The sequence below is a fragment of the Podarcis cretensis genome, assembly GCF_951804945.1.
Source record: "Podarcis cretensis genome assembly, chromosome: 1".
Taxonomy (NCBI): Eukaryota; Metazoa; Chordata; class Lepidosauria; order Squamata; family Lacertidae; genus Podarcis; species Podarcis cretensis.
Window position 1 is genome coordinate 75,459,454 of NC_137170.1, and position 15,153 is coordinate 75,474,606.

Here is a 15,153-nt window from a genome sequence, read left to right on the forward strand (position 1 = left end):
ACCACTCCGGCGGGAAGGTAAACGGTGTTTCTGTGTGCTGCTCTGATTCGTCAGAAGCGGCTTAGTCATGCTGGCCACATGACCCGGAAGCTGTACACCGGCTCCCTCGGCCAATAAAGCGAAATGAGCGCCGCAACCCCAGAGTCGGTCACACTGGACCTAATGGTCAGGGGTCCCTTTACCTTTACCTTAAAACAAAGTAAGCAGTAGCAGCAAATATTTAAAGAAACAGAAGGGAAGGTTGAGGGCAGTCACGGGGTGGGGGTGGTGGAGATTTGGAATCATTTATTTTTTCTTTATTGCTTATGATGTTTATGTTGAATAGAAAAGTGTAAAACCTCATTTTTAAAAAAACCCCTACACTGCTGCTGCTGCTGCTGCTGCTGCTGCCGGGTAAGGCGGGGCTTCGCTCGCAGGCTTCGCGGGAGAGGGGCGGGGCCCTCCCTGCCGAACCCGATGGGCCTCCGCCCAAAGAAGCGCGCTCCTCCACTGAGGCGACCCGAGCGAGCACACGGCCCGGGCCGCCCTTCCTTCCTTCCTTGCCGGTCGCTGTGACCCGGAAGGGCTCCCGGCGCGTGTCTCGGCAGGCAGGTGGGCTGAGCGAGGCGGCCGCTCTTACTTGAGGTGCCCGGGGGGAGATGATGGCCACGTTCTTCGGCGAGGTGGTGGCGCCTCCGTCCCGCGCTGGCGGCGACGACGACGACGACGACGAGGAGGCGGCCGCCCTGGAGCGCGAGGAGACGCCGGAGGATCGCGAGATTCGCCAGCAGCTGGAGAAGAAAAGGTGGCGGGCGGGCGGGAGGCAGTGGAGGCGCTTGGAAACCAGGCACGAGGAGGAATGGGGAAGGCTCCGGCAGAGTCGAGGCTGCGGGGGGGGGGGATACACACACACACACACACACGCAAAAAGAAAACCCAAAACATTCTGGTCCCTTGCAACCCGTGACGTAACAACGGGGGCACTTCTGGGCATGTGGAGAGTGCCTTCCCGCCGCAGCGAAGTCATTGCAGCTTTCCCTTAGGCAGGTGGGCGCGACCCTTCAGCCGGAGGCGGGAACCAAACCTCAGCTGAAGGGGTCGTGTGGTAACCTAGCCTAGAATGGGTGTCAGTGACGTTAGAGTTAATTTTACTTGATATGTGCATTTGTTTATATCCCTCCTTTCGTTCTAGTCTAGTGGCGCACCGGGGATCGACTGCCATCTAGGCACTGGCCAGACCCAGATGTGTGTAGTTTCTACAGGGGGTGGGGACTGTGCCATGTATCTTCTGAATGTGTTGTGTGGTTCCCAGTGCAATAGGTGTGAACACCTGTTGCCATCGCCTTCCCATTTGGGGGAGTACTGTGGTACCTCGGGTTACAGACGCTTCAGGTTACATACGCTTCAGGTTACAGACTCCGCTAACCCAGAAGTAGTACCTCGGGTTAAGAACTTTGCTTCAGGATGAGAACAGAAATCACGCAGCAGTGGCGCGGCGGCAGCAGGAGGCCCCATTAGCTAAAGTGGTACCTCAGATTAAGAACAGTTTCAGGTTAAGAACAGACCCCCGGAACGAATTAAGTACGTAACCAGAGGTACCACTGTAATGCAAATCTTCTTGTGCCAACCTTTAGTTTTGGGGGCCCATTGCTCTGTGACAGATGTGGGTAACCTTTGGCCCTCCAGATGTGGTTGAACTGTAGCTCTCATCAGACACAGCCAGGGAGTTGTAGTTGAGCAACATCTGGATTGACAAAAAGGTTTCTCCCCACCTGCCCTCTGGTTACCAGATTTTTTTCAATGAATCCAGGGACACTTTTCAACTTCCTACTAAATAGATGGATTTTGTCAGGGGACTGATTTGTAAATCTGGGGACTGTCCCCAGGAAACGGGGATGTCTGGTAACCTTACTCTAAAGACAGTGATGCCCAGCAGAAGTGTGGGAGAAATGACAGTTCCTGGCTTGGGTTTTGGGGGGAGATTTGTGCTTGGTTACTCCTTACAAAGAGGCTCCCATACAGATGCTCCTTCATTTTACTTTTCACCTGGCAGGAGTAAAGAGAGTCTGGGGAATGGGTTAGTTTCAGTAGAATAGGACAGTATGTGGAGAAAGCTTTATAGAGGCCCTTCTTCCTTTCTATCCTCTTTGGCTGCATTGTGTAGCAGCCCCCACCACCCCCAAAAACTCACAGAACTTCCTGTAATGTTTTTAATCTTCTCTCTTTTTTATTTCCTTGCACAAATGGGTTGGGAATCCTTTTATAGGCTATTGGCCTACTAATTGCTCTCTAGGGGTGAGTGGAGAACTAAGCTTGTAATCCTAACCCCAGTTACCTGAGACTTGAAACCCACTGAATTCTGTGGGACTTCTGAATAGACATGGTTAGGATGGCAGCCTATGCCCCTTGATCAGTGATAGTACTGAGAACACCCAGCGGATACATCTATATTTAACCTGTCTCAATTGTACAAGTAACACTTCGCTGGAATGGTGCCGCTTCTTATCCATCTTCTCGCTCAGGGTATGTTTAACCTTGTTCTGTTTTCATTTTGTTTCTGTACTCAGGGAAGTTCACATCCTCTGGAATTCAACATCTACTGCATCTAATAACGAACAGTTTCCTTGCTCAAAGTTCGTATTGGCTGTAGGGCATAATGCAGTAGGTAGGCAATCTGTATGTGTTCTTCATTTCAGTGTTTAACTACCTGTAAGCAGGGCATGATAGAGATGTATAAGATTATGCATCTGCTATTATCTTTTGTAATAGTAGAACTTCCATGTAGTTGAATATAGGACGATTCAGGATAGACAAAATTAAGTACTTCCCTCAGCACATACTTACACTATTGAATTTGCTCCCACAGGATGTAGTGATGATCACTAGCTTGGATGGGTTTAAAGGGGGATTAGATAAATTATCACTTTTTGATGTGTACAAAATAGTGTGCAACCTTATAATTTTGTGTGTGCATGCACACTTCTTCAGATACACTGTGTATCTGAAGAAGTGTGCATGCACATGAAAGCTTATACCAGAACAAACTTAGTTGGTCTATAAGGTGCTACTAGTCAATTTCTTATTTTTTTATTTTTTTATTTTGACTGCGTCAGACTAACACAGCTACCTACCTGAACCTTATAATTTGTTAGTTATTTTGTAACTGAGTTTAGTAGACATGTTTAGCTTAACCCCCTCCCCTCCAGTTGAATTCTATGGAAACCAAAAATTGTTGTTTATCTTACTTTCTTTATATTTCTGTGTATATGCACTAAATAATATACAGGGAAGCTGCCTACATAAACTGAGTAGCATCACTCCACTTCCATATTGCAACGGTGGTTACGAACAATGTGCAGAACATAACAGTGCTATAGGAAATAAATATCATTTCTGCTTGCAGCATTCTTGTCTTCCTTTGTTTTGAATTCTGGAGGCTGGGAAGTCATAGGATCTGTCAAATTGTGGAATGAGTGGTGCAGAACATCAAATACGACCAAAGTCCTTCCAACAGATTCCTTCTGTTTGTTCTATCGGTTGATTTCAGATCCCACAGTAAGTAAGATAGAGAGTTGTCCCCAACATAGCATTAAGCACCCTGTCAGTTCAGGGATTTTGTCTTCGGCAGCTGTACTTTCCACCTTCTCTGCTCCCACATGCCCTCTAAATCTGTTTCAGGGATTCTCCCAACCCTCCAGAGCAGATTTAGGGAGTCCCATTGCATAAGTGGAAATCCTTGCACTGATATAATGTATTCATTGGATACCTCCCAGAGCTTATGGAATCAGACTTGAGTTTGTTACCTGATGATATCTTGGTATTTAACTGATGTGGTTTGGTGCTAGAGACGGCAAAGTTAGCCTGTCCAACCCTGCACTACTATTTGCATTGAATCTTCTTGCCTATCCTTGTGTTTAAGAATTAGAACACCGGTAGTCTGCTTTTATGCAAGTGCTTTTGAAAATCACGTGCTTTCATATTAGCTACATAGTATGCATAACTTTGGGATGCAGGTGGCGCTGTGGGTTAAAGCCTCAGCGCCTAGGGCTTGCCGATCGAAAGGTCGGCGGTTCGAATCCCTGCGGCGGGGTGCGCTCCCGCTGCTCGGTCCCAGCGCCTGCCAACCTAGCAGTTCGAAAGCACCTCCGGGTGCAAGTAGATAAATAGGGACCGCTTACCAGCGGGAAGGTAAACGGCGTTTCCGTGTGCGGCTCTGGCTCGCCAGAGCAGCGATGTCACGCTGGCCACGTGACCCGGAAGTGTCTCCGGACAGCGCTGGCCCCTGGCCTCTTAAGTGAGATGGGCGCACAACCCCAGAGTCTGTCAAGACTGGCCCGTACGGGCAGGGGTACCTTTACCTTTACCTTTATGCATAACTTTAGATGTGGCCTTTAGTGTTGTGTGAGTAATGAGAGATTGTAATATGGTATTCCTTGTTACAAACATAAGCAACTCCTTTAAACTGACTCAGCCTAGATTTGCATGCAAACCATGTGCTCCACCACCATTCAGTTACAGCCTCTTCCTTTTGTCTTATTGGTCACTGAAGAAAGAGCCTTACAGTAACAATTGTTGTTTGTGAGTGTGTCCATTGCAGGATTAGCCAAGATCAAGTGTGATGTGCAGCACAATCCTATGCACGTTTATTCCCCAAGTTCCACTGTCTTCAGTGGAGCCCCCTGGAAAGTGCCTGTGAGATTATAACTTTCAGTTATCATAATTACTTTTCATGCTCTCTCTCTCTCTCTATATATATATATATTAACATAGTTCTGTTTAAAATTTATGAAACATTTATGACTGTTCTGTCATTTCAGGTTTTATTGTGCCAGTGCAGTTGTTATGTGGCAGAGGACCAACAGTTTCAGTGGCTTGAAAAGGTAAGAAGTGGAAGAAATGGGGACACAAAGAAATTAGAAACTGAGATATGAAAGCTAGGAGCTAAGTGGCACTGTAATCCTAGGTTATGGGCACAACAACGCAATGTCTAGGTGCACTTTTTGATAACAAGAATACAAAGCTGAAAATGAATGAACTGCAGTTAAAATATTATGTTCATTTCTCACATGGTCTAGTCCTTCCCCTGTCCGTCCCCCTAATATTCTTAGGAGGTCTCTTCTCCAGTCTTCAGAGAGTAGCTGGAAATGGAGAGGCAGAAAAAGGTCCTCCTTTCCTCCACTCTGCAGTTTTAATCTGAAATCTTAGGTGCAGTACTGCGTCCAGAGCTCAGAAACCATGTGCACTAATGAAATTCTCTGTCGCAAAATGCACCTAGAACAATGGGACTTTCAAACCCTGATACAAAGTGCAAGGGTGAAAGAGTCCCCTTGTTTTGTGAGTCCGTACTGTGGATAAGAGAAGTAATGGTTCTGAGATTCTGGGCTGCAGTCTTATACATACTTATCTAGGAATAAGTCTTACTGAATTCCATAGGACGTACTTCAGAGTAAACCTATATAGGATTGCACTGTAAATAAATGTACTGCTGATTTGTTCACTGGTCATTGTATGTCTGTTTTACTGGGTAAAACATTGACATAATGTATCAAGGGCCAAACAGTAAGAATAATTGTTTACCAGGCAGCATTCTAAAAGGAAAATTGGTTGGAATTGTTATTCAGCTTTGCCAATCGTTGTTGTTGTTAGTGATATTGCACCCTTTCTTCAAGGCTCTCACAGTGACATATATAGTTCTTTCCTTCCTCATTTTAACCCCTCAACAACCTTGTGAGAGGGGTTGGGCTAAGAGATAATGACAGGCCCAAGGCCACTCAGTGAACTTTGTGGCTGAGTGGGAATTTGAATCCTGGTCTCCCAAGTCCTAGTCTGATACTTGCCGCTACACCACACTGGCTTGATTTGTTACCTGCAACTGTGTTGAATCCAGCCTGTTGCAAACAGAAATCCTCTGCTCCATCTTCTGAACAGAGGAGGATATTGCCTAAAAATGCTGATAACCTCCTTTTCAGCACACTTGCTCAGAGGCCTTTTGGCACTTTGACTTTGGTGCATTGGCATCTGTTCCTCAAAAAAGAATATATGATGTTGCATAGGACATCTTCAAACTGGCATTGCCCCTTAGACTGTACAAGATAGTGTAGATCATGGTGCTGTGGCATTTCTCCAATCTGGGATTCAGTTATGGGCTAAAGGCCTATGGATGTGTGAATTACAGGGACTGAATGTACCGACAAAGTCAATTAAATTGCAGAGAAAGCTTCTGCACATTCATTGTGTCTCTCAGGTGCCACAGCACTCATGCTGCTACTGACACTAGTAGAACAAACCTTTACAAATCTACTCAGAAATAAGCCCCCTTGATTTCAATGAGGCTTACTCGGGAGGAGGGAGTAAAAGACTGTGGCCCAAAGGTTGATTGACCAGCAGTGATATGAGTGTCATGTTGCCTTTGCTGCTTCCCACATTTGCCTTAAGGGTTGATATCATGGGGAAGAACCACAATAGTGCTGGAGGCTCCTGTAACACTGCTGGTATGTGTGAATTGGCTCCAGCACCGCTATTCATCTGGAATTTGTCGCACTTAAATCGGGATTTACATTTTCATCCTAGGTTTTTGGATGCATGCAGAAGACGGATTTGCAAGTGCTTGTTCTTTCAACGTGCTCTGTTACGGAATATAAAACAACAGAATCAACTCTAACACTTCCTTCTCCTTTTCTGAGAGCATTAAAGACAAGCACGTTCAAAGATAAAGTCTGTTGTTCACTACTAGAACAGCCAAATATTGCACGGGACCTCCCTGCTGCAGGTATTTAACACTGTAAAACTTTAAGTTGAATAAATGTCTATAGTGGTACCTCAGCTATGAAGTGTCCTGCTCAAGGAGGGATTCACCCGGCACCAACTTTGCTGTCTTTTAGGCACCAAGCAAAAACCCCTTTTGATGCTTCCAGGCATTTAAAAAACATTTTTACCATTTTCATATATATATATATATATATATATATATATATATATATATATATATATAGCCTCTCATACTATTAATGGTGCACTTTATAAGCTGGTTGTTTTTATCAAACCGTTGATTATAAAGGTGGTTTGTATATAGTCCTGGAATAAATAAATATAATGTTGTGGCTACTTTTCATCTGGTCTTGAATGACGGGTGGATGTTCTCTCAGTGAGAGCTAATTGTTAGGAAAGAGCTGGATAATTTTCTTTCAGTCTTTTGCATGGGAAAGCCAGAAATGGAAGGTGACCCATACATGTGCAAGCACAAGCCCTAGCAGAGGAGAGGGGTGTGCTGTGAATCAGCAAAAGCAATTTATTTGGGGCAGGGGAGAGCAACAGGTCAGAGTAAATTGCACTTTTGCTGGAAGGTTGAAGGCACTAATGTGGAGCAATTAATCTGCTGCCTGGCAGGGATGTGTGCTGTTTGCCTCCACTTTTATGGTTTTTTAAAAAAGAAAATGAACAAATATTACAAAAATGCCAGAAATATTTGGAATTTTCTCCTCCAAAGGGAGCTTACTACAGCTAGTGTTGCCCTTGTAATTTTTCACTGTTGGGGGAAGTGCGGAGCATGTAACAAGAAGTTGGTTGGAATTCCATTCCGACTGATGATGGGCACCAATAGAATTGTTCTCCTTAATATCGTAAGGTATTCTGCTGCTACAGCAAGTGGCAGTAGCGGCACCAGCCTGGCTTCATAAAATGCATTTTATTGGCAAAGCAAGAGCTTTACACCATCTACCCAGGCAGGTATGCCAGAACAAATGATTTGCTTAATAGACTACAGGGATGCTGCAATTGCACTGTGCATTGCAAATCCTGCACGGAGCAGAAAGCTGGGCTTGATGACCTCTGTGGTCCCTTACAACACTGGTTCTGTGACAGTGCCTTGAACATTGCGTTAAGGCTATGGAACTCTGACCTAGAGTGTTGGTTGGCCTTTTTTTTTCTCATGACATGCTTCCAGATAAAAAAAGTTGTTAACATGTGTGTTTCGTTGTGGATTTCTTACAATATGCTTGCAGAAAACAGTAAGGTGTTGTTTTTTAATGTATGATTCATTTTGATCAACTGAGCATGTTGCTGATTTATTACCACTGCAAAAGCAAGTTACTAGTCTCTCTCTCTCTCTCTCTCCCCCCCTCTCCCTTCCTCCTCATGTCTCCTGAATTGTGCCTAGTTCTCAGTTACTGTCAAGTGTGGCAGATCCCTGCAGTGCTTTATCAGTGTTACACTGATATCATCAAACTGGATTTGGTAACAATTGAAGCTTTCGAGCCCTTGCTATCTTCCAGAATCCTGAAGAGTTTGGTGAAGGTAAGGTTCAATTATTAAGCCTGTATGTGGCCTTATTTCAGCTTGCCTGTCTGCAGACTGGTCACCATAACAGCTGCTGTGAAGGGACCTAAGAGGAGGCCAGCTGGATCAGACCAAAGCCCCATCTAATCCAGCTGTTCTCACAGTAGCCAATCAGCTGCCTACAGGAAGCTGGCAAGCAGGAGACAACTTCAACAGCACTCTCCAGAAACTAGTATTCAGAGGCGTAAGGACACTTGGCTTAAATGTTTATTTATGTAAAGTATCTATTGGCAATTACAGTAAGGATTCAATTCCCAGAAGGGCCACTTGGTTGTATTTGTTTTTTTTTTATAATAATATTTATTAAATTTTGTATAACCAATAAAAAACATACATAATAACATAATATTTTCCATTATCCACATTTCATTCTCAACTTTGGACTTCCTCACATCTCTTGTTCCTGCTTTCTAAACATAAATTTTACCAGCAAATTATTAACTTGATTTAATTCATATAATATAATTTTCCAATATTTAATGTCTCAAATTTTGGGGTTTAACATACTCTTATTGAAGCTTAATCATAGAATATTACTTATCCCAAATTTATCTTTTCATCTTCCAATTGAATTTAAATTTATATTCTTTATAACTAGTTTGTTGAAGCCATGTTTTTGCTAATCTTACATCTTTCTTAACAATCATACAATTTACAATATTTTTGTAGATAGTCCTTGAATTTCTTCCAGTCTTCCTCCACCAGTTCTTCTCCCAGGTCTCGGATTCTGCCCGTCATCTCCGCCAGTTCCATATAGTTTATCAGTTGCATCTGCCATTCTTCCAGTGTGGGTAGTTCTTGAGTTTTCCAGCTTTTAGCGATGAGTATCCTTGCTGCTGTTGTAGCGTACATAAAAAAGGTTCGATCCTTCTTTTGCACATTCTGACCAACAATGCCCAAGAGAAAGGCCTCTGGTTTCTTAAGGAAGGTATACTTAAATACCTTTTTCAGTTCATTATAAATCATTTCCCAGAAAACCTTCACTCTAGGGCAAGTCCACCAGAGGTGAAAGAATGTTCCTTCAGCTTCTTTACACTTCCAACATTTATTATCAGACACATGGTATATCTTTGCAAGCTTGACTGGGGTCATGTACCACCTGTAAATCATTTTCATAATATTTTCTTTCAAGGCATTACATGCCGTAAATCTCAAACCTGTGGTCCATAACTTTTCCCAGTCAGCAAACATGATGTTGTACCCTATGTCCTGTGCCCATTTTATCATGGCTGATTTGCACTTGGTTGTATTTGTGGGTGCAAGCCCTGAAGCCTCCCAGCAACATTGTATTGCTTTTGAGTCACTTCCATGGTACTAAAATTTTCTGCCTCTGGGTGTTAGGAAAGGAGCTGTGAATGCAGATTAGGGATTACTGTGTGTCAGGGGTTTCCCTTGTTGAGTGCTTAAAACATTTGCTTAGCTGCTTGTTTGACTTTGTGAGATGCTGTCTTTGGCTTTGATTCACACCTGGTTGGGATATAAATTGGTTTACATTGAGATTTATTTTTTTTACTTTAATTGGGCATTCTTCTCTCATGTTTGAACCTAGGCAACAACAAAGGATTTATGTTGGAAATCCATATTTAGGTCATGTTTGAAAACTACCTACATCATTATCCATGCACTTCATAATTCAAAGGATAAAAGCTTGTCAGTGGACTTTCTTCCAAAGGCCACACTAACAAAATAATTTAGAGTTAACCACACCTGCCCAACAAATGTCTATTTTTACACCAGTTTCAACTGCTGTTGCTTCTGAAGAATCCTGGGAACTGTAGTTTGGTAAACAGACTACAAATTCTCTGTTTGAATTTTTTAGCCCACTTGCAGAAATACGGTTTTCTGGCTTCCCCAGGACAGAGGGAATGACTGTTAACCAGTTAAGTCCCTGGTGTAGAAATGCCCTTGGAACAAAGATCTAACAGCTATTTCAAAATGAGCGGCACTCAGCTTGGCTTGCACAAAATGCCTTGCAACATAAAACAGTCAGTACAATCACCCTTCAGTGTGAGCAAGAAATGAAATTAAGGTCACAGGTAGGCTGTGCTGTTATGTGTTGCTTTTTCTCATCCTTTCTACCCACAGGATGACTTCTAGAGTTGACCTCAAGTTGTAGAGAAAATCTGTGATAATCCAGTCTTAAATGTAAACTTTAACTCAAAACATTGCTGGGTTTTTTGAATCCTGAAGCTCTTGTAGAAACTGCAGCTTTTAAAAAACAACAACACAAAAAGTTAATGATTTCTGCCCTGTGCTTCCTTTGCTTAGTTGAGTTGGACTCGATGGCCCTTGTGGTCTCTTCCAACTCTATGATTCTATGAGTTTGCTTTGGTTTAATGTAAATGACTGCCAAAGTATCTGAGTGTATTTCCACTATGATATTGAATTATTGGTTCCTCAGACTAGGCTCAATAAGTGGATGAGGCTAGCAACCGTCAATCTGAAATGAAAGACGTCCATATGGTACCAAGCAGTCCACACCCTGAGCTTGTGCTGATGAACACACAGCAGAACAAGGGTTCCTCCCACAACGCTAAAGTGGAAGGAAAATTAACTGGAGGAATACTACTACAATCCAGTGCACAATTAAGCACGCTTAAATTCCTGCTGGTTACAGTAGATATAAGAAGGAAGAGTGCTATTGAGCTTGTGTCGTGCTTGTAAGATTTCTACAGGCATCTGGCTGGCCACTGAGCACAGAATACTGGATTAGGTAGGTCTTTGGTCTAATCCTGCAGAACTTTTTCTTACATTCTTTAATGATCCACTGTGTGCTCAGTTGAATATTTTTGTTCATTCTTACCTGCCTTTGATAAATTAATTAGTTACAAAATTCTGAAGCAGGACCAGCTGGTTCGCAAGTTGAAGTCCATAGCAAGAACTGGATATGGTTGTCCTGGAACAGAATATGGATGCTACAATTCATATGTAGTATACAGAGGGTTGTGTGTATTCGTTTTGAAAAGTTGAGTGACCAAGAATAAGGAAATACAATAGGCAGTTATTAATGCATTCTTATCTTTACTGGATTTTTTTTTTCTATTTTCTTTTACCCAGGACATTTCAAGAAGCACAGAAATATTGAGAAAAGTGGTGACAACAAATGAAACTGATAACATCTACACTTAAAATGGAGAATTATCTCGGATACTTTCAAACTCCAGTATTTTGTCAACTGCAGCTACTTTGCCTGGAAGCATTTGGGACTTGTAGTTGTTCCTTTAGAATTGGAATGTGTTATCTTTTGTACCATATGCTGACTGTTGTGGGGTGTTAGCAGCTGAAATGAATTTAAAGGTGACGTTTTTATTTTTCACAAACTCAAGCCACTTTTTATTTTTGCCATGAGCAAAGGCAACTCCTTACATTCTTCCACCAGTAATCAAATCTATATTTTAATGCAGCAAAATAATTGTAGTGGATGTGGCAAAGCCTCTGTCTGTAATTGACCGAGTTGGCCTCCTACCACAGAAGCAGGGCAGGGGCAATGCCTGTGGATGCTGTTATTTGAAGTGCTTAGGTACTAGAGATAGGCAAGGCAGGCAAAATAGTCTAATAAGATGCAAAGACATAGGAAGCAAGCACCTGATGACTGAGAAGGCAGGAGGCTAAGGAAGGCTTAGGAGAAGAGGGTGGGACTTTTAAGAGAAAGTGGCCCAGATGAATTTCTTTGTGGGGGAGGAAAAGAAGTAAAATGGTGAGAATGGACAGGTAGGTAGAGTGGCCACTTACATTTCCTCTTTTTTGGCAGTGTTTATCACCACATAAGGAGGCACAGATTTGCATAAGCTAATTTACATGTGTAGATTCAGAAACAGTTGCTACCGTTTCAATGGAAAAAAAGGATCCGTCCCACAATAGCAAGGAAGATTGACCTGTGCATTTGTTCAGTCTGTTTTCTAGATGTAAACTATAGACGGGCGACTTCAAGGCCCCTATTCTTCCTTTTTTGCATTATATATCTTTATAAACTGGACTTCGATCAGACGGCCATTCAAAATAGAGAACTCCTTCCGATTGAAGCTTTTCCTCTGTAAAGAAGTACCTATGTCAACACTATAGATAGGGCACCAGCTCAGGGACAGGAATTGCAAAGTGTGGAATAGCTAATGTTGCTTGAAATAGCCCGTTAAACCTCTGTCTGCAGGCTTCTATAACTGTACAGAACAACTTTACCTTGTTACTTAATAGCCAGTTAAGTTTTTCAGTTACATTGCTTTCAAATAATAAAACCTTCTTATACTAAGAAATTGTCCTATGAAGCTTGTTTTGCCCTTTTGAAATTCTGCACTTTCCTGCCTTAGGTGGTATCTGCAAAGAGAACATAGGTGTCCATTCAAAATAGAGAACTCCTTCCGATTGAAGCTTTTCCTCTGTAAAGAAGTACCTATGTCAACACTATAGATAGGGCACCAGCTCAGGGACAGGAATTGCAAAGTGTGGAATAGCTAATGTTGCTTGAAATAGCCCGTTAAACCTCTGTCTGCAGGCTTCTATAACTGTACAGAACAACTTTACCTTGTTACTTAATAGCCAGTTAAGTTTTTCAGTTACATTGCTTTCAAATAATAAAACCTTCTTATACTAAGAAATTGTCCTATGAAGCTTGTTTTGCCCTTTTGAAATTCTGCACTTTCCTGCCTTAGGTGGTATCTGCAAAGAGAACATAGGTGTCCATAAGCAGCACAAATTGTGGGATCTGGAGCTGAGTTAGGGAGCTGTCGACTCAACAAGGCTGCAGAGAAGACTGAGAAAATAATGTCCTCACTGCCAGTCTCTCTTTACTCCTGTTCTTGGTCACTTGCAGTTGCATCATCTCCTTCCTTTCAAAGAAGCTGCTAAGGATAAAACATTCTGGACAATCAAACAGGTTGGTCTTGCTCAGTCAGGGATTCCCCCTGGGTTTACTGCCTCTCTCTGCCCTGAGGCTCAGGGTGTGGCTTGGGTGTGGTCAGATGGGCTATGAAGGGATCCAAGTGAGACAACCATGTTGAGGCGCTTTAGGACCACCTTGAGACTGCCAGGACTGCTGGGGTTCTCCCTAGGGTCCCACCCTGCCTCTTCAGAGGAGGCCTCTCCAAGGTCTGCAGTGGGCAGAATCCCAAAAATGTGACTTGCTTTTCAAATAAAGACAATGAGCCTGCCATGAACCTGTTAAACTGGGAAGATTTTTCTGCACCTTGTCTTGAACCTTATGGAAGGGGGCCAATGAATGTTCTACGTTAGTAATTATGGATGGAATTCAATGTTGTTCTAAGACCATTGTTCCATTGGTGCTCATTTATGGAACCACCTCCCCTCTCCTCCCTGCACACTGGTCTGGGGTTTCTCTCAACACACACACACATACATCAGTTGGGGCGGGGGCATGTGCAGGGGGAGGAGAGATGGGAAAGCCCGGTCATGCTGCTATTCTTAATCTTATTTATTAAGTTAATCTACTGCACATCACAAGAGCATGAGGCAATTTACAACCTAGAATACAAAGGTCAATAAATATAGTTATGGTGTAAAAATCAAAACAGTCAGGGTTTTTTTAGATTGTAAGCCTGTGGGTAGGGACTGGCTTGTTCTGATTGTACGTAAACTACTCTGGGGGACGCAGGTGGCGCTGTGCGTTAAACAGAGCCTAGGACCTGCCTATCAGAAGGTCTGCAGTTCGAATCCCTGCGATGGGGTGAGCTCCCGTTGCTCGGTCCCTGCTCCTGCCAACCTAGCAGTTCAAAGGCACGTCAAAGTGCAAATAGATAAATAGGTAGCGGGAAGGTAAATGGCGTTTCCGTGCACTGTTTTGGTTCGCCAGAAGCGGCTTAGTCATGCTGGCCACATGACCCGGAAGCTGTACACCGGCTCCCTCAGCCAGTAAAGTGAGATGAGCGCCGCAACCCTAGAGTCGTCCGCGACTGGACCTAATGGTCAGGGGTCCCTTTACCTTTAAGCTACTCTGGGGGCTCTAAGCAAGCAAACAAAACATTTTCCTTTCGGAGATCTTAACAATTGGGACACAACTCACCCACCTAGAAATATACTCTGCGTCTTCTGTCCTCCACTCTCCCCCATACCCGATTTCCTCCCCCCCTGGTGCCACCACTGCTAATTTGGCTTAGAAATTTACAACCAAGTGAGCTGAACCACAATAGACAAAATCTGGACTGCTTGCCCCACCTCTCTTGAAAGTCTGGGGGTTAGGTGGGGGACCATCATGTGTTGATATTTGTGCATGGAGTGGTGGGCAGGAACTGCAGAGCAGTTCGCACAAATGGCACTCTGGGTACTGCCAGAGCACTTTAATGTTGTTCTCACATTTCGTCTGGCCACCTCCCTCCATTGGTAGGGAAAAGAGGGTTTCTTACTTCCAACGTGCCCTGGGCTATAGAACTCCTTTGGAGGCTGAGTCAATCCTGTTGCCTGATTCAATCAGGACCACACCCTGACAGTATCACGAGCCCTGCTTCCTCCCTCTCTCCACCTGCCCAACCTGGGTGCTGTTAGGTTTGAGGAAGCCCTGGGTAAAATATTCCCCTGGAAGAGGAGGGGCACCATCACTTCGCAGGCTGCTCCCACCTCCCCGTCGCTGCAGCTACCCTACACATTACAGGCATCAACACTGGCAAAGGAATGGACAGCCCCCTTGTTCATGCTCCCCCTCCCCGCCCCATAGCTAGCCTGTCAGGTTTGCCTCTTGCTCTCCACGTTCTGGGTGGGAAGTGTGTAAAGAAGAGCCTTCTCCCATCTCCTGTTTCAACTGTTTATTAATCCAAAATTGCAATGCTTTATTCTGTTCTTTCCGTAAGCTGCTCATAGAGTTTCTCACAACCAAGCGGTCTGCTAATCTTATTA

The 15,153-nt window shown here is 43.7% G+C and overlaps 1 protein-coding gene across 1 annotated transcript; it reads left to right on the top strand.

Annotated features, from left to right (window-relative positions):
- The first annotated feature begins 478 nt into the window (after window positions 1-478).
- Window positions 479-12,905, top strand: PSMG1 (proteasome assembly chaperone 1). Its single transcript, XM_079995866.1, has 7 exons — window positions 479-784; window positions 2,547-2,644; window positions 3,383-3,534; window positions 4,797-4,859; window positions 6,550-6,748; window positions 8,135-8,271; window positions 11,371-12,905. The coding sequence occupies exons 1-7, from the start codon at window positions 639-641 to the stop codon at window positions 11,440-11,442; spliced, it is 867 nt and encodes a 288-aa protein (XP_079851992.1). The 5' UTR covers window positions 479-638; the 3' UTR covers window positions 11,443-12,905.
- Window positions 12,906-15,153: the final 2,248 nt, after the last annotated feature.